This window comes from Oryctolagus cuniculus, chromosome 6 (assembly GCF_964237555.1).
Source record: "Oryctolagus cuniculus chromosome 6, mOryCun1.1, whole genome shotgun sequence".
Taxonomy (NCBI): Eukaryota; Metazoa; Chordata; class Mammalia; order Lagomorpha; family Leporidae; genus Oryctolagus; species Oryctolagus cuniculus.
This window is the reverse complement of record NC_091437.1, coordinates 121,765,994-121,792,872: the sequence shown is the minus strand read 5'-3', so window position 1 is coordinate 121,792,872 and position 26,879 is coordinate 121,765,994. Positions and strand designations below refer to the sequence as shown.

The 26,879-nt window shown below is 43.2% G+C and overlaps 1 protein-coding gene and 2 long non-coding RNA genes across 4 annotated transcripts in view; all 3 read left to right on the top strand.

Annotated features, from left to right (window-relative positions):
- The first annotated feature begins 1,701 nt into the window (after window positions 1-1,701).
- On the top strand, window positions 1,702-6,720 carry UQCRB (ubiquinol-cytochrome c reductase binding protein). 2 transcript variants are annotated; one of them, XM_051844649.2, is made up of 5 exons: window positions 1,760-1,830; window positions 2,402-2,463; window positions 3,978-4,049; window positions 5,787-5,953; window positions 6,562-6,720. In XM_051844649.2, exons 2-5 carry the CDS (start codon window positions 2,433-2,435, stop codon window positions 6,637-6,639), a joined length of 348 nt encoding a protein of 115 aa, XP_051700609.1. In that variant the 5' UTR covers window positions 1,760-1,830; window positions 2,402-2,432; the 3' UTR covers window positions 6,640-6,720. The 2 variants fall into 2 exon arrangements, with proteins under 2 accessions (XP_002710750.1, XP_051700609.1); XM_002710704.5 differs by lacking the exon at window positions 2,402-2,463 and having other exon boundaries at window positions 1,702-1,830.
- Window positions 6,721-7,735: 1,015 nt separating this feature from the next.
- The window catches only part of LOC138849942 (uncharacterized), a 47,672-nt gene continuing 28,528 nt past the window's right edge, over window positions 7,736-26,879 (top strand). Inside the window, exons 1-2 of the long non-coding RNA XR_011389246.1 lie at window positions 7,736-7,871; window positions 23,061-23,202. This is a non-coding gene — a long non-coding RNA (uncharacterized lncRNA). The remainder of the gene's footprint in view (window positions 7,872-23,060; window positions 23,203-26,879) is intronic.
- Window positions 9,385-14,473, top strand: LOC138849941 (uncharacterized). Its single transcript, XR_011389245.1, has 2 exons — window positions 9,385-9,671; window positions 9,904-14,473. It is a non-coding gene; the product is annotated as an uncharacterized lncRNA (long non-coding RNA).

Sequence of the window (26,879 nt, the reverse complement as noted above, 5' to 3'; positions counted from 1 at the left end):
GTGCAGGAGCCCAAGGACTTAGGCCATCTTCTACTGCTTTCCCAGGCCCTAGCAGAGAGCTGGATCGGAAGAGGAGCAGCCGGCACTAGAACCGGCGCCCATGTGGGATGCTGGCGCGTCAGGCCAGGTCTTTAACCCGCTGTGCCATAGCACCAGCCCCCACAAAAGTTTCTGTTGCATACGTATCTCTTGGGATTTTAAGAGGGTTCTACTCCATCCACATCATCTTTAGGATTGTTGTATTCTGTGTCTCCACTGCAACTGCAGGGTTCCAATCACAGAAGGGGAAGGACTGTGGCAAATTGCTCTTAAAAAATAAATACATTCTTGCCAAAGCATTGCATAGCTGTGCCTAACATTAAAGGGGCAGAGAAGTGCAAATTCTATCCTGGGCCAGAAGGGAAGAAAACCAAAAACAGCTTTTGAAGCCACACCAAGGACTATCAGAAGGCATCCAGGCTCTCCAGGATTAACACCTATAGGGGTTGGATTTTGCCACAGTCCTGTGTATGATTCCTTGACATAGGGTCTTCTTTCACTTGCTGACTCAAGCTGAAACTGAAAGGGTGTGGAGGAGGAGAAAATATATTGAGTACCTGCCCTTTGCAGTGTGTCAGTGTATAAATGTATCTACTTTTTCATGTCTTGAGACTTCACTTTGGGGAGTGTAGGCTGGAAGGCATAGTTCATTAGCTTTTAGTGCCATGTGCAAGGCCAACTAATACAAGACATTGTGGCAGCACAGATAGAAAGGGGAGAAAACAGACTTTTAAAATTGGGATGTGATTAATGCCATTAAATCTAACATTTCAAATTTAATAAGAGACAGTTTTGTTTGATGTCCCAGGTCTCAGCTTCAGACTGGGAGAGAGATTGTTGGTGGGTGGTGGTGGGAGCTCACTGTTGTACTAAACACCCCAATTGTTCTCTGTTACTAAATTATTATGCCCCGTATTTTAAGTCTTAGACCTTAAAAATGGGCAGATTTATGTGCTTCTTTTATCTTAAAATATGCAAATTCTACAAAACCTGTACATCTTAGATTTAATATTTTGACTTTTTTAAAAACTCATGTTTTAAAAGCCCTACTTCTTTTCTAAATGTTTATTTGAAAGGTAGAGGTACACCTGCTGGCTCACTCTCCAAAAGCAACAACAGCCAGCGGGTCTCCCTCAAGCGTGGCAGGGACCAAGGTGTGCATTAGCAGGAAGCTGGGACTCCAATCCAAGCTCTTGGACATGGGATGAGGGCTCCCAAGCGGCTTCCCAACGGCTGCGCCAAACGCCCGCCCCTTAGCTTTAACGTCTTTCCTGAACTTAGACTGAAATGACTTGATTTTTTTTTTTTCAACTGGAGAAACCGAAGGCCAGAGAGGTTTACTGTTTTTTTTTTTTCTTTTCTGGATTAACATGTAGTTCATAACCCTAGACTTGAGCGTAAGACTTCCATTACAGACTTTGAATTACATAAGAAATGTTCCGTAAAACGTGCGGCGCACGGCCTGACACAAAGGACTCAATACCTCTCAAGGTTTCACGGCTAATAAGTAACAGAACGTGAAATAAAGCCCCGGTCTCCTAACTCCTTGCCTATGCAGTTTCCCATCAAGCGACAAGGAAAGAATCACAGAACGCGAGATCTAATGCACCTGCGCAATACAAAGCGCCGGGCAGGTGCCTACCGCCCGCCGTCAGAGCTGCGCCTGTGCGAGCGTCTCCGTCACCTCGCGACGTGACGTAGGCGCCTGCGCCCTGGGCCCAGAGCGTCCTCTAGGACTTACCCAGAAGGCAACGCTTTGCTCTCGGGTCAAGATGGCGGGGAGGCCTGCTGGTAAGTGAATGACAGGGGTCTTAACGTGGTGATTGTCGCTGCGTTCAACCTTTTGTTCTCGTAACAGCTTGCTCCTCTTCCTCTGCCTTCGCTAATTGGCAAGGGTTTGCGGCATGACGGAAGGCGGCGGCTCCAGGCCAGCCTGAAGGACGTGCTTCCCCCACCCCGTGCTGCCCCTAAACGGGGTTTGCCTGGAGGACTGGGACCTGGTCCAGCAGGTGAAGGTGCCCCGGTGGCTGTGGCGGCCCTGGACTTCCAGCTGCCGGTGCTGGGCAGTCCTTCCCCTCGGCCTTGGCGAAGTTCAAGGACACAAGGAGGTAGTGGACGATTTCGTACCAAAGAGAACTGAGTACTTGCCGTGAGCCTAGCGCGGGCATCCGCGTGAGCTCGATGCATTCTCGCCTGAACTAATTGGAGCAAAATGACCCGAGGAAACAGGATTGGAACCTTCACTCCCCGCCTCGTGCTTTTCACTAGGGATCAGGCAGCTAAGCAAAGGTTTCGGATGACCTTGGCTTATCTGGAACGACAGCTTGATCTGTAGGTTTGGAGAAATTTGTATTTATTGCAGGCACAGAACAGACACGTTATTATGGAATAGAATGCAGAAATCGCTGGAAGCTTTCAAACGAGGTGCACATCAAGTAGCGGGTGGTGGTGGTGGTGGTGGTGGTGGTGGTGGTGTGTGTGTGTATGTATGTATGTATGCCCTCTGCCGGTATATATTAAAGTACTTAAAAAGAAAAAAAAGTTGGTCCCCTTCTCCTTATCCCCAGTAATTGTCAACCATTCGGAAACAGATTGCCCAGTAAATCTGTTAACCTGTATGATACTGAGATTTGGGGGATTGGGAAAGATATTTAAGAATTCATTATTTTATTAATTTGACAGATATTGAGGAATCTTGCTAAATTCAAGGCTTTCTGCATCTGTGTTGTGTTTGGGGACCACACAGACCTGATCTTACCTCTCACTACATAGCTCTGACCCTGGGTAGGATGGCTTCTGTAAACCTGCTTTGTCTTGAACATTGTGATTAAACCAGTTTCATGTGGGGAAGGCAAATAGGACAGCATGGCACAGTGTTCAGAGTTATCAGTCACTGCTGTCAACATTGGTGAATGTGTTTACAAATGATTTGTTTTCTACAGTTGTTTTAGGTCATTGACTCTTTGATACTTGTAGTTATAGAAGCAATTTTATACATCGTTTTTAATTTTCCAGGGGATTTACCAAGCCACATAATCCATGACATACGGAGTAGGAGCTAGGAGGGGTTGGAGTGAAAGAAGAGTTTGCTTTTCTTCCTTGATATGGGACCAGCCGTAGACAAAATTTTGAAAGAAAATTTAAACTTGCTTAACTTCCTCTTGTGTAGTACATTTCTCCTATGAACCTCAGGCGCCACCATGTTGTCCTTTGCCCCTACTGAGTTACCTTATGAGGCTCAGCCCTGTTTCCCAAGGAGTTTTACATGACCTATTTTTACTCACTTATTTTCAAATATCCATCCATTTCTCTGGTGATAAAATAGCTACCTTGGAGGAAAATAGACTTTACTAATCCATATTAACGTTTAAATGACCAACTCATGGTTTCCAGCACTCTCCCAGAAATACATCTGTGTTTAAAGAGGATGGTCAAGTGAAATAATGGCAGTGAAGAATAACTATTTTAGGGAGTGAGGGTCATTTAGATCTGCCAGCCAGGGAATGTTTGTTACTCTCTTTTCACGCAATTCCAGCTCCTAGAGAGCACGAATTTTACCATTATTTCCTGTAATCTGTTTCTGAAACTACGTGTGCTAGAGACATTTCAAATCCCTTTCCAGTTTTCCACCTCTCAATTATGGTGGCAGCAGGGGGATATAGGGCACAGGATTTTGGACTGTGAGAGACCGGAGAGCAATTGTACCTGTGGATACTTTGTACTTAGACTTTATATTTGACTTAACTGTTTTCTCCTATGATTCGCCACTTAATTTTTACCAGCAATCACTTTTGTGCATAGATAGAATAGACAGTTCTTATCTACAGTATATAGAATATAAAGTTTGAAAAGGAAATTCTGTCCTATGCTGTGTTTGTATCCTCCATCAAAGTAATAAAAGTACTCGTTGCAGCACCTAACAGTATGACAATTATCAGTTGCAGCATCAGGTCGGTGGCTGGATGGTATTCGAAAATGGTATTACAATGCTGCAGGATTCAATAAACTGGGTGAGTTATCCGTGCTTTCTGTCTCTGATTTTTCTGAGAGCAGTGCTTTTGTAAGAGCATTACTGGTTCTAGAACAATAGTTGTTCTCATTATATCAGAAGGTTTTAAAATTAGACCATATCTCATTGTTAATGTTAAATCTGCTCCCATTTTTTTTTTTAATTCTTTTGAGAGGAAAAGGATGAAATCCTTCAAAATGTTTGATGTGGAAATGATTCATTTGCCAGGACATTTTCTTCATTATGCTTTCTTTCTCGCAACTCTACCACTTAAAATTTTAAGCTTTCAGTTGCATAACATTGACTTTAGATGTTTCAAATATGAAAATTTCCTCATACCTTTACAACTAATGATTCCTGAACTTTTTCAGAACTTTATAATTTTCCATGGACTTTATCTTTTACTTGATGAACACTAGTTCCTAAGCTTCGTTTTGAGATTCTTTCATACCTTGATCTCAGATCTAAAATACAAGAAAGTAGAAGTGTGGTTTATTGATGTGAGTTTAGGACTAGGTGGATATTTTAAGTATTTCTTTAAATTGGTTTAGATCAAATGTGAATTTGATCTAAAATTTTAGGAGATTAATAGTGCTTCAAGAAATAACCCAGGGTGGCTGTTTGGCCCAGTACTTACGATGCCAGTTAGTGGGGGCAGTATTATGGTATAACAAGTAAAGTCACCCTCTACAGATGCCAGTTAGTGTCCTGGCTGCCCCACTTCTAATCCAGCTCCCTGTTAATGGCCTAGGGAAAGCTGTGGAGGATGGCCCAAGTCCCTGGGCTCCTGCTACCTATGTGGAAGACTGGAAGAAGCTCTTGGCTCTTGGCTTCAGCCAGGCCCAGTCTTTGCTGTTGAGTCCATCTAGGGAGTGAACCGTGGATGGAAGACCTCTCTTTCTCTGTCTCCCTGTATCTATAACTCTGACTTTCAAACAAATAAATAAGTCTTTAGAAGATGCCACTTAGGATACCTGCATCCCATATTGGAGTGCCTGGGTTCAAGTCCCAGCTCTGCTTCCCATTCCAACTTCCTGCTGATGTATTCCTTGGGAGGCAGTGGATGATGGCCCAAGTGATTGGGTCCCTGCCACCCATATGAGAGTTCTGGATGTGTTCCCAGCTCCAGTTTTAGCCTGGTGCAGACCTGATGGTGTTGGGCATTTGGAAAGTAAACCTGCGCATGGGAGGGCATTCTTTCTATTTCTGCCTTTCAAAAAGTAAAAATAATAAATTAATTAAAAATGATCTATTATTTATGTGAAACACATTGGGTTTCCATCATACCTGTTGATTTGAGCTCTTGTTGTTTCACCCACATTGTAAGATGTGTCATCTTGCTCATTTTTAAAAAAAATTCCTGCTTTTTTTTAAAGAGAGGGATTAATTTATTGTTTTTGAAAGTCAGAGTTCCAGAGAGGGGGAGAGACTAAGAAAGAGATCTTCTATCCACTGGTTCACTCCCCAGATGGCTACAATGCCAGTGCTGGACCAGGCCAAAGCCAAGAACATCACCCAGTCTCCCACATGGGTGCAGGGACCCAAACACTTGGGCTTCTTCCACTGCTTTTCCCAGACCATTAGTAGGGAGCTGGATGGGAAATGGAGCAGCCAAGACACAAACCAGTACCCGTATGAGATGACGGGTGGTGGCTTTACCTGCTGCACTACAATGCCATCCCCAAAACCCCTGGTTTTTGAGATGCATATTCAATCCAACTCTTGTTTTCTACCATAGGATTAATGAGAGATGATACAATACATGAGGATGAAGATGTAAAAGAAGCCATAAGAAGGCTTCCTGAGAAACTTTATAATGACAGGGTGTTTCGCATTAAGAGAGCACTGGACCTGACCATGAGGCATCAGATCTTGCCTAAAGAGCAGTGGACAAAATATGAGGAGGTAAAACAGCTTCTATGTATGTGACAATGTTGGCCAATAAGGATTGAATGTTAGAAACCAGAGAAGCATATTTACTAATGTAGTGTCAAATAAATATATTTTTGACAGCCAAGTTAAGGTTAGTAGAGTGTTAGCTCCGTTTTAGAGAAAAGCACATTGAGACTCTCAGGGGAGTCACTTCCAAAATCACTGAGCGAGTCTTTAATATAAAGAGCCAGGGCCATTGTTCTCCTTCCCTACTCTGCTTCCTGCTGAGATGAAACGCTGTTGATGTTCATATGAGCGGCCTGTTGGGTGGCCCCTCTCAGAAAGGACTCCTGTGATGCTGACACTCCCTGACCTGTGTTCAGACCACTCAAAAGCCTATGACACTCATGTACTTTCTGCTCCCAGAGACAACCTCTCAGTACCTGTCAAGGCCATGTATTACATTATGCTTGTGATTTTTACATTTTGAAAAACAGATAGTTCTTAATCAGGTTGGGAATAGATGAAGTTGGAAATAAAAAGCAATTCATCTTGATAGATTTCTTTGATATATTGATTGCTTGGGATATGTCAGTATGTAATTGTAGGATATGATTCTTTTCATTTTATTTGTTCTTTAGGATAAATTCTACCTTGAACCATATCTGAAAGAGGTTATTCGGGAAAGAAAAGAGAGAGAAGAATGGGCAAAGAAGTAATCACATATTTCAAAACTGTAGATACTGCTGTCCTTGTGTATTTTTCCAAAACTGATTAAAGCTGAAACACAACTTTAAGAATTATTTGGTCTGCAGATGCATTACTTTACATAAATGTCTATTGTAATCATTGTTGGACTTTGTTAAATTCTAGACTTTATCCTGAATAACTATTGAATTCAGATATCTAACAATTCTTTCTAAACTTCTAAGATATTTTTAGTGTTTTAATGGACAAAGACAATTCACCCCCTAGTTTGCTAGGATTGGGAAGCAGCCCCTTAACCACTGCTCTCCAAATAGATTTGACATTGCATCCTGCTGTTTTAAAAGAAAGAACACGCACTCCTGTGTAAATATAGAATAGAGGTCTTCAGGAAATTCATGGAAAATACATACTATGAAAAAAATGCATGGATTTCAAAATTGTTTTTGCACCAAAATAAACAGATCTTTTGATTTATTTTTCCATAGACTTTTTGAAATTTCACCATATTGCCAAAATATTCTCCAAGTGGATTATATTAATACAAAAACTGTTGGCAATGTGTGGGATTCAAATTTATGAAAAATTCTGAGAGGAAAATAACTGGAGCACTGAAATAATGGGTGGCTCTTGAATGAGAAATCTAATTGGTTATCTATAGTTAGGTTTGATAGAAAAGTGTTATTGTGTAAAAGTATTTATTCATCAGCTGACTTTTAATAGATACTCCCTTGCTGACATTCCTTAGTATGTACCAACGCTTTATCAGTTTCTCTGATTTGTAATAATGTTATTAATGTAGTTCAAATTAATTATAAAGTCAAATGACAAAACATTAGAATGTTAAAGGAAAATTGCTTTTACCAGGAACAAAACCATTATCAAATGAAGATCTAGCTATCCGGAACAAAAGAAAATTGACAAAATTTCAGGGGAGGTTTTTTAAAAAGAATATCCAAGAGAGGCTGTTAGGACATTTAATGAGGCTTTTTAAAAAAGTGAGTTCAAGGGCTGGCACTGATGTGGTATGGTAGGTGAAACCATTGCCTGCAGCACCAGCATCCCATATGGGTGCCGGTTCGAGTCCTGGCTGCTCTACTTCCAATCCAGCTCTGCTATGGCTTGGGAAAGCAGTGGAAGATGGCCCAAATACTTGGACCCCTGCACCTAAGTGAGAGACCTGAAAGAAGCTTCTGGCTCCTGGCCCAGTTCCAGCTGTTGTGGCCACCTGGGGGTGAACTAGCAGGTAGGAGACCTCTCTCTCTGTCTCTCCCTCTCTCTGTAACTTGGGTCTCAAATAAATAAATAAATCTTAAAAAAAAAAAAGTTCAAAATACATAAGAAAATCACATATTATGAAAAGAATGCATGGATTATGTAATAAGAATTGCAAAATTATTCTAAGAGCAGCCACCATTTTATTCAGTGGCTAATATCAGGCATTGTGCTCTATAGTCATTGGTCTAATAGCAATGTGGTTAGACAGGTACTAACACTAAAGAAAAACCGAAGTAATACTAGAATGGCAACAGTAAGCAAAGGTGGTCTTGGGTTCTCCTTTTCTCTGATACTTTTTTTTTTTTTTTAAATAATTGAGTAGTACTCACTTTTGTAATGGAAAAAGCAATAGCAGGTATTTATGTTCCGAGTCCAAAAGCATCCTCAGGTAATAGAATGAATCCCTTCCCTTGCATGAGCCCTTGTGCTGAGGGTGCTTAGGCATGAAATGGTTTTAAGATTGCACAGGTTTTCTAAAGCCTTTTAAAGAGTGAATCAACACTGAAGCGCAGTGGGCAAGCTCTGCCTTTGAGATTGCTCATTACCGCTGTGTTTTCTAGGACAGGGAGGAGGGAAGGCCCCCTCCCCTCCAGAGGAGATCAAATTTCCTTGATGTTTTGAAGCAGAAGATCAAGTCATATCGTGACAAGATTTCAGTATAGTCCCCTTTGACAGAAGGAAGCTCTTGTTTTTACATACTTTTAAATTTTTGTATCTATTTTGCAATCAGATCTTTGTTTTCAATTTTTTAAAAATTTTATTTGACAGAGCGAGACAGAGAGAAAGGTCTTCCTTCTGTTGGTTAACTCGTCAAATGACCGCCACGGCTGGCGCTGTGCTGATCTGAAGCCAGGAGCCAGGAGCTTTCTTCTGGTCTCCCACATGGGTGCAGGGCCCAAGCATTTGAGCCATCCTCCACTGCCCTTCCGGGCCACAGCAGAGAGCTGGACTGGAAGAGGGGCAGCCGGGACTAGAACCTGGTGCCCATATGGGATGCTGGTGCCGCAGGCAGAAGATTAACCAAGTGAGCCATGGCACCAGCCCCAGTCAGATCTTTTAATCTACTGATTCAATCCCCAATGGGTGCAATAGCCATGGTGGGGCCTGGTGGAAGCCCTGTGGCCAGAGCTCAGTCCCAGTTCTCCCACATAAGTAATATGGATCCAAGTGCTTGAGCCATTGTCTGGTGCTTCCCAGGGAGTGCATTAGCAGGAAGCTGAACTGGAAGTGGAACCAGGACTCATACCCAGGGACTCCGATATGAGATATGGATGTCCCAAGTGGAGTCTTAACTGCTGCCCCCAAAGCAGGCCCAAATCCTCTCTTTTTCTAAGTATTTGCATGCTCAGAAAATTTCCTTGGCTAGAACTCCCCTAAAAAGCTCTTTTAGTTCAAGATCACTTTTGCAGGAGTCTGGCCCATTCGGGAGACATCAGATGTGCATCTTTGGGGCTGGCGCCGTAGCTCACTTGGCTAATCCTCCACCTGTGGTGCCAGAATCCCATATGGGTGCCGGGTTCTAGTCCCGGTTGCTCCTCTTCCAGTCCAGCTCTCTGCTGTGGCCCGGGAAGGCAGTGGAGGATGGCCCAAGTGCTTGGGCCCTGCACCCGCATGGGAGATCAGGAAGAAGTGCCTGGCTCCTGGCTTCGGGTCGGCACAGTGCCAGCCGTAGCGGCCATTTGGGGGGTGAACCAACGGAAGGAAGACCTGTCTGTCTCTCTCGCTGTCTATAACTCTACCTGTCAAATTAAAAAAAAAAAAAAAAAAAGTGCATCTTTATAACAAAATGGAACTGGGGCTTCTCAAACCAGAGCACTACAAGCTATATGGAAAGAGGGGTGAGGTGGAAATGAACTAGGCACTGAGCCTAGTAACCACGCTTATAAATGCAGTCAACATGTAAAGTACGCTACAGGCTCTGCTGAAAGATGGGCGACAGAACTGACCAAGGTTGAGATGGAACAGGAAGAACCATTGAACTGTCCACCTGCTGAAGGCAGAAAGTGGCATGTCAGTAGGGCAACCTCTGATTTTTTGAGTTCCTCTGAAAGCTGACTGCATGCTTAGACTACACCATTTGATCTCCTAAATGAGATCACGTATGCAGAACTTGTGTCAAGTTTTCCTTGAAAGTCATATTATGGTTTGAACCATAATGTGAGTGGCCCTCAAAGGGCCATTGTTAGAGGCTTGATCACTAGAATCTGATGGTAGTGGATTAAGGATGGAACTGAATTTGGTTACGGTGTGTGAAGGTGGGGCCTTGGAGAGTGGCTGTTCTTGAACCATGTAAATCTCTGGATTATGAACCAAAATAAACTCCTTCATAAACAGCTTCTTTCAGGTATTCTATTTTAAGTATTTGAAAGAGAGCTTGCATTTGCTGATTTATTTCCCAAGTGGCTTCAATGACTATCAAAGGCCAGGCCAAAACCAGGAGCCAGAGCTTTTATCTGGGTCTCCCAAGTAAGTTCAGGGGCAAAACCACTTGAGCCATCTTCTGGTGCTTTCCTAGCAGAGAGCTGGATGGGAAGTGGAGCAGCCAGGACTCAAACGGGTACTCATATGGGTTGCTGGCATTGCAAGTGGTAGCTTAACTCGCCAAGCCACAATGCCAGCCCCCTCTCAGGTATTTTGAAGTAGCAAATTGCTGACTAACACACCATAGAACACTACATCAATGTTTTATTTTTTTTTTCTTTTAAGTTGAACCAACTCCATTCTTTTTGTTTTTTGAGATTTGTTTGAAAGTCCAAGCAAGAGAGAGCGAGAGATCTTCCATCTGTTGATTCAGTTCCCAGATGGCAGCAATAGCTAACGCTGGGCCAGGCTGAAGCCAGGAGCTAGGAACTCTATCCACATGGGTTGCAGGAGCCCAAGTATTTGAGCCATTTGCTGTCTTCCCAGGCACATGAGCGGGAATGCTGAGTTGGAAGCAGAACAGCTGGGACTTGAACTGGTACTCTGATATGGGATGCTGGTGTCAAGTGGCAGCTTAACCCACGTGCTGCTCATGTTTTACTATTAAACATCATTGTAATTGTTCTCTTGTTATGAAGAATAAGATAGAAAGCAGAGCTAGTATTTGGCATTGAAAAAACAAAGTGAATGAGTGACAATTTGTTAATGTGTCAGTGAAATTTTTTTATTTGAAAGAGAGGGACTTTGTGTTACCAAAGCTGTCCTGTTCAGAAACCACCACGAGAGTGACTGCAACACTCAGGCTTGCCAGTGCTGTGGACAGAAGAGGACTGTGCTTCACAGCTCTTTCTGGGTCTGCCTGCCCAAGTCTGAGTTCATTTGCTTGTGGTGGAACTTCACAATGAGACTTACCCTCTCCATGCGTCAGTTTCCTGGGCCATGAAGTCAGCTAATGACAGAACGTATTTTAACGAGTTGTTGTGAAGATTGACTGCGGTGAATGTCAAGCACTTAGAAACACCTGCTGGCACATAGTAGGTGCCACACACGGAGGGCTGGCTTCATGTGAGTGACCAACTAGTAGCGGAGGTCGGAGCGGAGCCTCTCTTTTTCCCTTCCATTTCCTCTATGGCGCTCTCACGCCTGGCCCATTCCCTTCCCCTGGAGGTCTGGCTTTGAATGAAGTACCCATCACCCAACATGAGAAGAAGAACTCAGTCTGTCCAACAACTTTGCCATACTAAAATTTTGCTGTCTCCTTGTTTTGCCTTTTGGATTTAGCCATGTTTTAAATGTCCCACATTGTGAGTCCTGTTCATTTGCTTTGTACTGATTGCAAATTTCTGATATCTATTTTTCTTATTCAAAAGTTTGAGATTGATTTGAATTTTGAATATATGGCTTCCCTAGACCTTGGAAGAAAATAGATTTGTTGATTCTGATTTGGTCCATGTTCTTGTTTGTCTATATTACCGTGCTTTGCAATTCCATTCCAAAGATGGACATGTGGCTTTCGTTCATGGTAGGAACACACTATGCGGTGTCACTCAGCCTTTATGTTATCACTGTGTAGGAGGCAAATAAGGAGTGGTGAGGCCTCAGACCCCCAAATGCTGGCTATGGTCCTAATTCCATATCACACTGAAATGTTTGATTATCCTGAACTGAGTTCTCATGGCCTCAATGTTTATGGTACTTCAAAAAGCTCATGGAAAAATAGGATTAAAGGTAAGTTAAAGAAATTTTAAAATTTAGGCCGGCGCCGCGGCTCACTAGGCTAATCCTCCGCCTAGTGGCGCCGGCACACCGGGTTCTAGTCCCGGTCGGGGCGCTGGATTCTGTCCCGGTTGCCCCTCTTCCAGGCCAGCTCTCTGCTGTGGCCAGGGAGTGCAGTGGAGGATGGCCCAGGTGCTTGGGCCCTGCACCCCATGGGAGACCAGGAAAAGCACCTGGCTCCTGGCTCCTGCCATCGGATTAGCGTGGTGCGCCGGCCACAGCGCACCGGCCGCGGCGGCCTTTGGAGGGTGAACCAATGGCAAAAGGAAGACCTTTCTCTCTGTCTCTCACTGTCCACTCTGCCTGTCAAAAAAAAAAAATAAATAAAATAAAATAAATAAAGAAATAAAGAAATTTTAAAATTTATGCATGTTTTTTTCACAGTATGCATTTTTCGTGAACTTTTTGAAGATCCATTGTCTGTATTGATATCAATTTTTTTGCACCAAAATAAACTTCTAATTCCATTTTCCACTAAACTTTCGCATACCCTTACATATTATGCTCAGTCAATGGTACCAAAAGGTAACTGAGTCACTTAACAGCACCTTTGCTTATTTTTAAATTCCAGAATCTCAATAAACTCCAAAGTGTAGGTATTGGTAATTATTTCATATAGCTGTTTACTTGAAGGACTCCCTTTTAAAGCATTAACTCCACACTAATGCTGATTTGCTAAGACCTCAGTAGTAAGAATAAAAACGGGCCAGAGCTTAAAGTTCCTGGATCTGTGATAATCCTTCCAAATTCACAACCAGGATGGTATTTTAAAATATAGACATCCTGTGTGTGGCTTTGAAAATAGCTAAAGTACTTGGAATTAAAAAGTTAGGTGAACATAAAAACTGTCATGACCAAATTTTTGACCTATGGTGGATGAAGAGCAGATGGGTTTGCACTGCATAGGAGTATGTATTCTAAAAGCTACGGTTACAAAGGGAATGAGAAACGAGAAAACATTTGAGCCACCTGTAGCAGAACAAGGCTTGAAATACTGCCACTAGGTGGCGATGCACTACAACATTATAACCTCGAGGTAGTCCACACCATGGAAGATTTATCCATTCTGTACCCACACCAACTGCCTCTCCTTCATTTTTCAGGATGACAACACCTTAGAGGTTTATGACCATCAGGAGAATTTACTGCTAAGCTATATACTGATGTAATGAAATCTAATATAGGCTGTGCAATGAGTTATGAGATGTTATTTAGTTTCAGGATTTTATTACTTCAATCAGTTATGACCATATTTCCTTTTATTTGATTGCTCACTCTTTAAACATACCAGATGACTATATAAGGAACACCTAATAAAGTCCATAGATGTTAAAATATAAATGTTTTAATTTATTTGCCATAATTTGTTTAAATTCTGGTTATATGGGTGTTCCTATTAAAGCTGTAACATGTTAGAATCCGAGATCTCAGATCAGATGGTGCCTCTAAGTTATATTTTGCTAGGAGATTTTATTGTATTTATTAGCAATTGAGCAAGGAAGAAGAACTGAATCATACAAGGTAGTTAATTTTTAGCATAAATACCAGAAAGCCTGTTAATATTAGAGAAGTTTATGACAAACTATTTAAATTGTCATTCTGGATTCTAACTATATCTCCTTCAGTTAAAAGAATGTATTATTTGTTTAACTTTGTATTTTAATATATTTGCCCATTTTTGCATAAATGCCAAAAATGTCATTTTAAAATAAACCCTTGTGAAACTTCTGATGACATTATTCAATTAAATCATTGTTCTGTTAGTATTCTATTTTTAAGAAAATTTTATACATATCTATGAAAATTGTATTTACAAGCCAAACCAAAGAAGATAATGATTTGTTTAATAAAGGAACCTATAATTTCTTTCCTTTCCATGCATTTGAAATGTGGTTTGCCACTCAACTGGAAACTCAGATATGAAGCCAATGGTGCAGTAAGTAATTTGCCTTCGTAGATTGGGGTTCTTCGGCTATACAATGAAGGACTCTGGCGAGTGCTGTCTGGGTTATGGCACAGCAAGTTAAACCGCCACCTCTGAAGCCAGCATCTCATATCTGATTGTCGTCTCAAGCCCCAGCTGCTCTGCTTCAGATCCAGCTCCCTGCCAATATGCCTGGGGAAGTAGCAGAAGATGGTCCAAGTACTTAGGCCCCTGCCACCCACGTGGGAGATCTGGATGGAGATCCAGGTTCCTGGCTTTGGCCTGGCCCAGCTTTGCCATTGCAGCTATTTGAGTAGTGATTCAGTGGATGGAAGATCTGTTCCTCTCTCTCTCTCTCTCTCTCTTTCTCTCTCTCTCTCTCATCTCTTTATTGCTCTCTTTTTCTATTACTCTGCCTTTCCAATAAATAAATCTTTTTTAAAATTGGAGGGATTTGACTATAAAGTCTTTAAGACTCATTTTAAGACTCATTTCAGCACCCAAATATTCTGGGCTCATTAGTTATGTATTTTATTGCCAAGATGTAGTAATTCAGGGACACTTCAAAAAATTCATGAAAAGGCAGGCATTCGGCACAGTGGTTTAGCTGCTGGTGGGAGTGCTCACATCCCAAGTGGGGTGCCTCGGCCTGGCTACTCTGCTTCCTAAACAGCTTACTGCTAATGTACATCCTGGGAGACAGTAGGTGATGGTTCAAGTACTTAGGTCCCTGCCACCCACACAGGAGACCCAGATCAAGTTCCAGGTTCCTGGTTTGGGCCTGGCTGATTTCTGGCTATTGTGGGCATTTGGGAATTGAACCATTGGATGGAAGATTCTCTCTCTCTCTCCCTTTCCCTCTCCCTCTCTTTCTCTCATAAAAAAAAAAAAAGAAAAATAAAAGTTTAAAATTTTAAGTCAATGGAAATGCATATTATAAAAAATGAACTTCAAAATGTTTTCACACCAAAATAAGCTTTTAATTCTATTTTTCGACAAACTGTTTGAAGTCTCTCGTGTAGATGGGGTGCTAACTTGATAGCAAGCACTGTTCATATCTCATCTCTGTTAATGCTCCCTGCAAACTCTGGCATTGGTGTTATGCTCATTGTATGCCAGAAGAAATTGGGCTTTAGAAAAGCACTTTACCCTAGTTTACTCTTTTGCGGGTTTTGTGTGTGAGTGTGCGGGTGTGGGTTACTGTTCTAGGCCAGACACAAGTTCGTGAAGGACAGTTTCCCAACCTTAGCGCTGTGGCCACAACTCGTTGGGGATCTCCTGTAAGTTGCAGGATATTTAGCAGCATCCCTGACTCACCACAGTGGGAACCAGTAATACCTCCCACCCCCAGCTGTATCAACCCAAAAGGTTTCTAGACATTGTCCAGTGTCCCCTGGAGAAGCAGAATTGGCCCCACGTGAAATCCACCAATGTAGCAGGTGCAAAGAAAGAAAGAAAACCAAGATGGTGGAGACAGACATGTAATTAGACATAGGAATATGTAAACGGCTGTGTAAATAAATAAGTGGTTTATAATAAGCATGGAGTAAGTTGTCTATAATAAACAGGAAAGACCCTCTGACAACTGATTCTAGAAGAGCAAGCCAAATTAGCTGAACCAGGGGCTTTCCAAGCAGAGGGCAATGAGCAGGAAGTGCTCTGAGGTATGGGAGGGGCCCTCGCCAGCGGGTGGAGATGTGGGAGACCAACCCAGAAAGGGCTGTGCCGCTCAGGATGGTGGTGGTTCATCTTTAAAAAAAAAAAAATTATTGGTTTATTTGAGAGGTAGAGTTACAGAGAGCAAGAGACAGAGAGACAGTGAAAGATCTTCCATCTGCTGGTTCACTCCCCAAATGGCTGTAATGACCAGAACTGGGCCAGGAAACCAGGAACCAGGAGCTTCTTTCAGGTCTCCCACATGGGTGCAGGGGCCCAAGGACTTGGGCCATCTTCTACTGCTTTCCCAGGCCATAGCAGAGAGCTGGATTGGAAGAGGAGCAGCTGGGACACAAACCAGTGCCAATATGGGATGCCGGTGCCACAGGCAGAGGCTTTGCCTACTACACACAGCGCCAGTTCCTGTGCTTTGTCTTGTGAGCAGCAGAAGCTGTGGGTAGAGCCTGGGAAGTGAGAATGTTGGGTCGAGGGAGATGAATATTTAAGGTTTCCCGATACCTCACTGCCAATTTGCCTTTCACGAGGTTATAATACTTTATGCCCTTCCAAAACAGTTCCTGCAGAGTGCTCTCATTACAAACCATCCCTGTGAATTTGGTTGGAAAAAGAGTTTCTTGTTTAAATTTGCATTTCTTGGGTTGAGTAGTCAGAACATTTTCCATATACTATTATCAAGTTCCCCCCCTCTTTCATCAATCTTATTCACGTTCTTTGCCTATGTGTCTATTTTCATTTTCACAACTTTTCTTTTTTTAGTTTTCCTCTTAGCTCCTTCACCCCAAATTTGAGTCAGCTCTTACCTATTTGTCTGAGACCTTTATGTATTTAGACAGTATTCCTTTTACTTAAATTTGCTGAAATGCTATTTTCTTATTTGCTGCTTGAATTTTATTTTTGTTATTTTTTGATGCCTTTTCAACTTCGTTCACAGTGCTTTTTGTCAAATGGAAGTTTCCAGTTCGTATGCTGTACAAACAATCAGCCTTATCCTCTGTGGTTTTACGTTTAGGTCATGCTTTGGGAAGTCCTCCATTTACTCCACGGTTACATAAATATCCAGTGAGGTTTCCACCCGGTGTTTGTCACTATAAATGGTAAAATCATAAATCATTGTGTATGGTGTGAGCAGGGTGTGGTCTCAGAGAGGCACTAGGAGTCCAGTTGACAAGGCTACATGAGCAACCAGATGAGCAGCAGGTGGGGGGATAAAGAGGGAAGTGAGGAAGGGGTCCACTTAGAGGGGATGCGCTAAGGGGATGCAGGCTTGTCATTCCCCATGATTGTGGTGCTGGGCACCTCAGACCTGCCGTGTGCCCTTCCTTGCCCACTCTACACCCAGAGGGGCTGGCCTGTGTAGCTGCTGCATCAGTAGACACCCTTGCCCTCTGGCTTCTGGCTTGAGCTTGACAAGCGGCTAGCTCACGCTCAGGAGTGGACAGACAAGAGGGAGACAGGGTGTTAATGCCCCAGATCACTCCCTACTTGGCCATGGGTTGGTACTGCTTACATTTCTCTACAGAAAGACATGGTTCCCATCACGCAGCCCCTCTCAGGGTTGCTACAGCTGTCTCCTCTCCCTCCCTGGTTTGCTCCCCTTGGCCCTGCCTGCCCCTTGTAAACAGTCCCTTCGCTGGACGTGCCTCAGTGGCCTGTCTGGGTGTGCTGCCATTTCCTCCCGGGATCCTGACTCACACGGACAGATCTGGGCCCCCTGCAGGAGTGGCTGGCTTGTTCCATGGGACCAACACGGGCTGCCTGTCGGCACTAGTCTGGGGTCTCTCCCTAGAAAACCTTGTAAGCTTGCCTCATGTCCTGGGGTCAGTCTCCAGGAGAGCGCTGGTGTGCCTGTGGAAAGGAGCAGCTCTCCAGAGCCTGTGCCCTAGCGCCCGCACCACTCTGCCTCTGCCCACCGCAGGTCTGCTTCCAATCAGAGACTTGCCTTAACACACTTAGTACAGGTAAGTGGCTGTGCTAAAAGACGCCAAGTGATAGAAAACAGAAGTCCCACCCATCCACACATGGCAGCTGCTGTCTGGACAGTGTGTTCCTCCTGTTTAACTCCCTCTTCCCCAACACACTCTGCCAAATTCTCCTTCTGACCTTTGTTCCTGCTGTTGCTGATCACCTGCCATGCCGCCTGTGACCCTCACCATCCCCCCTGCTTGTCCAAAGTCTGCTCTAGCTTTACTTTAAGACAAAACTCAATGCTGTTCTGTCAGAGAAGCTCTCTCTGATCCCCCCAACACCTACTATGTTTATTTTCTTTTAATTTCTGAAGCATTTGCTGCTTCAGTCATTTGTTACTTAACAATCATGATACTGTTGACTTATGGTTCACTGTGTGCCATTCATAGTCTTACTTATTCCTTAAAAATTCTCTAAGGTGAGTACCATTATAGAGGCTCAGAGCTATTAGGTAACTAATACATGATCATAGTTAGCAAGTGACCAAACTGAAGCTTAGATTCCAGCTCTGTGAAATTGTTATTCTTTCCTTTCTGTAATGTAAGATGTGTAACATAATGTTTTGATATACATATACATTGTGAAATGGTTACTATAATCAAGCAAATTAAAACATGTTTCACCACACTTACTTACTTTCTGTGGGTATAAGAGCACCTAAAATCTACTCACTTAACAAATTGCCGGTGCATAATACAAGAGTATTAACCTTAGTCCTCACTGTACAACAGGTCTCTAGACTCATTCACCCTACCTAATTATGACTTTGTACCTTTGACCTGTTTCTCTTTCCTTTCCTTCCCCACATTTGCCAACCAACCACCTTTCTACTTTCTGCTTTTAGGTGTTCAACGTCTTTTAGAGTTCACTTCAGTGAGCTCGTGAGGCATTTTTCCTTCTGTGCCTAGCCTACTTCACTTAGCAAAATGTCTTCTGGGTTTATCCATGTTGCCACAAATGGACCTATCTCAGTCCTTTTTAAGAACCTTTTAAGTCCTTTTTAAGGACTGAATAATATTCTGCTGCACACACACACACACACACACACACACAATTCCTTATCTGTTCCGCTGTTGAAGTCACTTTGATTCTTTCCATATTCAGGCTGTTGTGAACAGTGTCACAATGAACATGGGGTTTAAATATTTTTACAGACTGGTGATTTGATTTCCTTTAGCTGTATATCCAGAAATGAGATTGCTAGATCTCATGGTAGTTCTACCTCTAATTTTTTGACAACCTCCATATGATTTTTCGTAATGTCTGCCCCAATCCACATTTCCACCAACAGTGTACTAGGTTTCCTTTTCTCTACTCTGTCATCAGCATTTGTCTTCTCTTGCATTATCCACACAAGCTAGCCTAAGAGTGATAGCCACAGTGACTTTTTAAAAGATTTATTTATTTATTTGAAAGGCAGAGTTACAGAGAGGCAGAGACAGAGAGAGAGAGGCCTTCCATCTGCTGGTTCACTCCCCAGATGGCAGGAGCTGTGCTAACCCAAAGCCTTCTTCTGGGTCTCCTACATGGGTGCAGGGGTCCAAGGACTTGGGCTATATTCCACTGTTCTTCCAGGCCACAGCAGAGAGCTGGATTGGAAGTGGAGCAGCTAGGACCCGAACCAGTGCCCATATGGGATGCTGGCACTGCAGGCAACAGCTTTAATTTGCCACGCCGCAACACTAGTCCCCACAGTGATTTTTGACTTGTATTTCCATAATCATTAGTGATGTTGGGCATCTCTTTATAGATGGATTGACTATCCCTTATCCCCACAATGGTTGAGACTAGCAGTGTTTTGGATTTGGGAATATCTCTGTACACATACTGATGTTTTGTTTTGTTTTGTTTTGTTTTGTTTTGTTTTTGACAGGCAGAGTGGACAGTGAGAGAGAGAGACAGAGAGAGAAAGGTCTTCCTTTGCTGTTGGTTCACCCTCCAATGGCCGCCACTGCAGCCGGCGCACCGCGCTGATCCGATGGCAGGAGCCAGGATCCAGGTGCTTTTCCTGGTCTCCCATGGGGTGCAGGGCCCAAGCACCTGGGCCATCCTCCACTCCACTCCCTGGCCATAGCAGAGAGCTGGCCTGGAAGAGGGGCAACCGGGACAGAATCCGGCGCCCCGACCGGGACTAGAACCCGGTGTGCCGGCGCCACAAGGTGGAGGATTAGCCTATTGAGCCACGGCGCCAGCCACATACTGATGTTCTTGAGGTTGGGACCCAAGTCAAAACACAAAACTAATTTATACTTTACATATAGCTCATGCACGTAGCCTTAGGGCAATTTATATACTTTTTAAATAATTATGTGCTTGAAACCAGCCTTCACAGTGGAATTTTCCGTGAGTGGTGTGGTGTCATGTCGTGCTTAACAGGAGCTGGCTTTTGGAGCATTTCAGAGTTCAGACATTCAGATTAGGAATGGTCAATCTGTACTTGTCAGCCACTTGCACGTCTTCTTTGGAACCTATTCACTTTGCCCAGGTCTAGTTGGGATATTTGGGTTTATTTTAAATGTTATCTTTTCAACATGTGCCGGCCCACACTTGTCACCTTTACATTCACAAATTCAGTTTCAGTTTGCATTCATCTTTTGCTCCTAGTTTTCTTTTAGGTGCTATCCATTCAATTAAATCTTTAGTTTTTACAGTAGTGTAACGATACTTTCTTAAAGGAGATGACATCTGAACTCTGCAATGTTGGAAAGAAGTCACTGTGTGAAGCCACCCTGGTTCTCAAGCTGGACTACACGGGGGATCACCTGGGGAGACTAAGAACAAACTAGGAACCAAACCCCAAAGCACCCAATGTCTGGGAAACACCCCAAGATTCTTAATTAGCTGGTTTGGCATGCACACGGTTTTAATGTGGGATTAGGTGAAGAAACACTGATGAGAGAAGAACATTTGTAACTGAGAGAACAGCAAGTGCAAAGAACCTGTGATAGGGATAAGCTGGGGTGGCCAGGGAGGAACCGACAGAGAAAGCTGCTGTGCTGAATCCAGATGGAGGAGGGGAGAATGCAGACCCTGGGTCACAAAGGTAGGCACAGCCACCCTCTGGAGGGCATTTGAGATGAGGGGAAGGAGTTTGAATTCCACCTCATTGCAACTGGAAGCCCTAGAGAGTTTGGAGCAGTGAAATACGATGATGCAGCAAGGAGTATGTATAAAACTACCTCATTCTTTTTAAGGAATGCATAAAGCTCTGGATTATGGATGTCCCATAATTTATTCAACCACTTTCCTGGTGATTGACAGTTGGGTTGTTTCCAATCAAATGTTATTACAAAGAGAGCTGCCGTGAATATCCCTGTGCACTTGTGCCTTTGAATTTTTGTAGGATAGACTCCAAAGGCTTAAAAATTTAGGCAGGGAGTATGTTCGGTATGGCAGAAAGAAAATCATTTAAGACTCCCTGTCATGCAAGGGAGAGAGATCTCTTAAGCCCGAGTGTCTCAGATGCGTGCTTCACATCGGCCTGGATGAAGCCAGGGTTAGCAGACCATCAAGATTTTGCAACCAGCCACTGGAGTGTCCTACAATAACACTGAAGTGTGAGAGACACAGGCACACCCAGCATTTTTGAAACAGACATTTCATTTCCCCTTAGGTTTTAATAGTATTGTAAACTGATTGTGTTTACTCTGCTTTCCCTTTAGCTAACATAGTGTATGTTTAGTCAGCTTTTTAAAATCCCATCATAAGTGCGGAACCTTCCTTTTAGATAAATCTACCTTCCTTAAAAATAATTTCCACTATCGAAAGAAAACAAGCCTCATATGAATGGTTTTCTATGTATTCACAAGTGATTTCCTTAAACTATCTCCATCTGTTTGTATGTTTGTAAACAAATTAGCTATGATTGGGTCATGTAACTAACACTAGAATACTTTAAATTACTGTGAAAATGGAATTGAAATCAAAATTTATTTTGGTGCAATCTTTGGAAATCTATACACAGTTTTTTCATAATGCACATTTTTCATGAACTTTGTGAAGACTTCAACTATGCATGGATTTCAAATTTATTTATTTAGAGAGGCAGAGAGTTCTTCCATCACCTTGTTCACTCCCTCAAATGCTTGCAACAGCCAGGGCTGGGCTAGGGTAAAGCTAGGCACCAAGAACTCAATCTGGATTTTCCACGTGGGTGGCAGGGACCAAAATACTTGAGGCACCACCTGCTACTTCTCAGGGTGCACATTAGTGGGGAGCTGGAATTGGGAGCACAACTGAGACTTGAACCCTGACACTTTGATACGGGTGTGAGTATCCCAAGCAGTGGTTTACTGCTGCACCAAATACTTGCCTCTTAAAATATATTTTTGCTTGGAAATAAATTTATTTTTAATCATTTTTTCTGTGAACTTTTTGAAGTGCCCTTGTATTTATTCATGCATTGTGCTAGCATGGGAGTCTGAAGGTGAATCACATTCAGTCTTTGTCCTTACTGAGTTCATGATTGTGTGTGTGTGTATGTGTGTGTTGGGATGGGGAGTTAGGGGGAGATTGCCCACTAAGCAGGGAACCATAGCTCAAGGTGAGAGGAAGAGGATGATGTGAGAGAACAGAGGATGGGCCCCAGCCAACACCAGGCTGGGGTTCAAGGAGGGCAACATGCAGTTGGTAATGAGCAGCTGAAAGGGAGAATGGTTTACATCAAGCAGAAATGTGTGCAGGGAGAATATTGTGGGTTCAGTGGGGAAGTGTGTTAGTTCCCCATTGCTGTAACGTAGACTTAGCTTACAGCAACACGGGTTTGTTATCATAGATTTCTGGAGGTCAGAAGCCCAACATGAGGCTTACAGAGAAGTCTGGGAGAGAATCTGTTTCCTAACTCAGCGTCTAGGGTGCTGGCAACATTTGCTGGAGGAGATGTCACTCCAATCCCTGCTTCTGTGGGTGGGTGGCCTGCTCCCATTTTTGAACTCTTAGGATGACCCCAGGCCCATCCCAATAACCTGGGACAATCTCCCCATCTCAGGATCCTTCACTGTCTCCCACCTTAGTGCCTTTGTGCCATGTCAGACAGTATATTCCCAGTTCAGGAATGAAGAGGGGAGCATCCTTGGGGAGGAAATTGTGCAAACAACCACAGAAGGTAAGAGAGAAAGCTCCAGGAAAGGGATGGGTAGACTCAAGGACACACAGCTGAGGTCTTGCCAAGACTCAGGCTGCAGCATTGGACCCTGCTCTGGCCTCCAGTAATTTCTCAGCTACACCTGTGCCTGTGTCATTGGCTCGAAACAGAAGTCTTGAGTTGGAAGCTGGAGAAACCTGGCTAAGGTGTGCCAGGAAGGTGACTGACTCTGAAACTCTGGTAGCAGGAGCAGAGGGGTTCGTCGTCCACCGGGATGCACACCAAACAGCATTCCCTCCCTCTACCTACAGGGAGCATGTGCACGTGCAGCCTATGATGTGGACACAGTCAACGAGTGTACACCAAGGGAAGGCATTGGTTGTCAGGGAAGTCGATCTCTGAGGGAGAGGATGCCTGCACTGAGGCTTGAAGACAGGTAGCAGAATAATGCAGGTGAGTTCTTTCGTCTGCCTTCTTCAGGTAACTAGCTGGAGGACACTTTATCAGGCTGTCATTAAGAGAACTTCACTAATATGAGGGGCTTGTAAAGAAATCAAAGCTGCACAGAACATTTGTAACGCATTGTGTTTAAACCAGCATTGTGGTGCAGTAGGTTAAACCATTGCTTGCAAAGCTGGTATCCCACATCAGTGCCTGTTCAAGTCCCAGCTGTTCCCCTTCCGGTTCAGCTCCCTGCTAATGCACCTGAGAAGGAAGCAGAGGATCGCCCAAGTACCTGTGTCCTTATCACCCACATGGGAGACCTGGTTGGAATTCCTGGTTCCTAGCTTCAGCCTGGCCCAGCCCAGCTTGTTGCAGACATTTGGGGAGTGAACCTGCAGATGGAAGATCCCTGTCTCTTCTTTTCTCTCTGTCACTTTGCCTTTCAAATAAATACGTATATAATCTTTTTTTTTAAAGAAAAGCCTACAAACAGAAAGCTAGGACCACTCACATTTTAATATACTCCTACTAGATGTACAGATTAACCAGATCTTTCTCAAAAGCAATTTAACAATAGAGGCAAATGTCTTTAAAAGCATATACCATTTGCTCCAGTAACTTCACATCTCAGAAAGGAAAAAAGGCATTTAAAAAATGCAGAAGTTTATGTATAAGGATGTTTATTACAGTGTTTTTCATAGTAGCAAATGTGGGTAATATTCCTGTCCAACCATGAGTGAGGGCTTGGGGGTTGCCTTGATGGGCTATTATTCACCCTTTAAAAGTGATAGTCTCAAAGGCCCTTAAGGATTTGGGGGAATATGTGTGCATTCTTAACTGGGAAAAAAAGCAGCTTTAAAGAAAAACATGTAACAAAAATATTATAAAAACCACATATGAGCTTGGAAAAAAAAAGATTGAACAGTACTTTTCCATAAATTTCCAGAGGTCCAAGCCTTGGATCTTTGAAAATCTATCCAGAGGAACTCGGACTTAGACTCCCTGGACTAAAAGGATATCTCTAGGTAATGGAATTAGGGATGATTTTAATCTTTTATATGTACTTTTTCCTATTTTCCAAATTTTCAATGCATTGTTTTTATGTTCAGAACATTTAAAAATAATAGCATTGCAAAAATTAAGTTGTGTTTTAAGGAGAAAAGCAAGAAGAAAAATTAGGCATGTGGTACCACTTTTTCTTAACTTGGAGCATACATTAGAAACACCTGGTACACACCCTAGCCCCACCGCAGAGGTTCTGATTTAGCCTGCAGACAGCAAACAATAAAAACATAGAACTCATTGGGAAGCCCTGGTTAAGGATCTCCAACATAATTCAATTCCAGACATGTCTCTATTTCCCATATTTTTTTAAGAAGAGATTTATTAATTTATTTGAGAGGTAGGGTTACAGACAGAGAGAGGGAGAAACAGAGAAAGGTCTTCCATCCTCTGGTTCACTCCCCAAATGGTTGCAATGGCTAGAGCTAGGTGAATCCAAAGGCAGGAGCCAGGAGCTTCTTTCAGGTCTTCCCATGCGGGTGCAGGGGCCCAAGTACTTGGGCCATCTTCCACTGCTTCCATAGCCCATAAGCAGAGAGCTGGATCGGGAGAGGAGCAGCCTGGGCACAAACCGGTACCTATATAGGATGCAAGAACCACAGGCGGAAGCCCAGCCTACTACACTATAGCTCCAGCCCCCTATTACCTGTATTTCTAAACAATCTCTAAACCTCCATCATCTCTAAATGGCCTTTTTGTCTTAATTCTTTAAAAGATTTATTTATTTACTTGAAAACAGAGTTTCAGAGGAGGTGGGGGACAGAGAGAAATCTTCCATCCACTGGTTTACTCCACAAATGACTGCAACAGCGGGGCTGGGCCAGGCCAAAAGCTAGGAGCTTCATCCAGGTCTTCCATGTTGGGGTCAGGGGCCTGAATACCTGGATCATTTTCTGCTACTTTACTGTGTGCGGGGAGCAGAATCCAAAGTGGAGTGACAGGACTCGAACCAACCAGCATCCATATGGGATGCTGGCATCAGAGGCAGCAGCTTAACTGGCTGCAACACAATGCGGCCCTTCTCTTCATTTCTTCAAACTAAAGTGTTTGATTCTCAAATACTTCTCATCATTTCTTCACCTCCTTTGTTACTTCTTTTTTCTTTTAATTAAATTTTTCTTCATTTCTTTGAAAGGCAAAGAGAGACAGTGACAATGTTATAGCAAGATTTATTGCCTCAAAACTCATGCAGTTATTTAAACTGTAATATTGTAATGCTAATGTTTGATTAAAGGTGGAAACTTGATCTAACGATGGGGTAGGTGGAACTTCTGGCATGTTTCTTGGGTTCTTAGGGGCGTGCTTGGGGCAGGGGGTGTTCTTGGAAGAGTTTGAATTTTTGGAGTTCAAGTTTTTCTTTCCTGCTTCCTTCAGGTATTTTAGTTAAGGTAATGAAAAGTGGATTAAGATAGAGATGCAGGAGAGGGGAAGGAGAGAGAGAAGAAGGAGAGAGAGTCCATCTGCAGGTTCACTTCCTAAATGGCCACAGCAGCTAGGGTTGGACCAGGCTGAAGACAGGAGTCCGTAACTCAATTTGAGTTTCCCACTTGGGTGCCAGGGGCCCAAGTACTTGAGCTGTTACCTGCTGCCTCCCAGGGTGTGATTAGCAGAAAGTTGGTATCACAAGCAGAACTGAGACTCAACTCCAAGCTCTCTAATATGGGAAGTGAGCATCCCAGTGGGGTCTTAACCATTGCACCAAATACCCACCTCCCTTTTAACTTCTTAATAACTTGCATCTTGCTTGAAGCACTATTCTGTCTAGCTTATATCTTGGAAATCTTTCATGCTTTACTATGCATTGTATAATTGTTATCATCTATAAAATATTTTGGTTTTAGGAACATAATGATACTTCCCACTCTACCCTCTGATAGAGACTCCCAAATAAGTTTGCCAACTACAGATCCATTGCTGTTTTGCCACCATTTTAGGTGATGTGAAAGACCCAGTTATCAGAAAGTGGCTCTTGTTGTCTCTCTTTGCAAGATCTGGGAGCAGTCTGTTGACAGCATATAGAATAAGTCCTTCATTGCCTTCAGAGCAAGGTCAAGTCTTAATGCCCTCAATTGAAAAACTGCAAAGTTTAGTTACTTAAAATGGTAATCAAAATTGGTATGGGGCTGGCGCAGTGGCATAGCAGGTAAAGCTGCCACCTGCAGTGCCAGCATCCCATATGGGCACTGGTTCAAGACCCAGCTGCTCCACTTCCAATCCAGCTCTCTCCTATGGCCTGGGAAATCAGTAGAAGATGGACCAAGTCCTTGGGCCCTTGCACCCATGTGGGAGATCTGGAAGAAGCTCCTGGCTCCTGGCTTCGGCTCAGTGCAACTCCAGCCATTGTGGCCAATTGGGGAGTGAACCAGCAGATGGAAGATTCTCTCTCTCTCTCTCTCTCTCGCTCTCGCTCTGCCTCTCCTCTCTCTACATTAACTCTGATTTTCAAATAAATCAAAAAATCTTTTTAAAAAACTGATATAAAAGCTAACACATCAGATGCCTTTTATCTGAGGCTAAAATTCCTACTGGGAATTGATTAAGAAAGCAAAGTTTGCTGAACTATTTGCTGAAATTTGTTTTTGGGATTATGACATGCCTATGTCTTCCCTTACTCAAGTATTTAC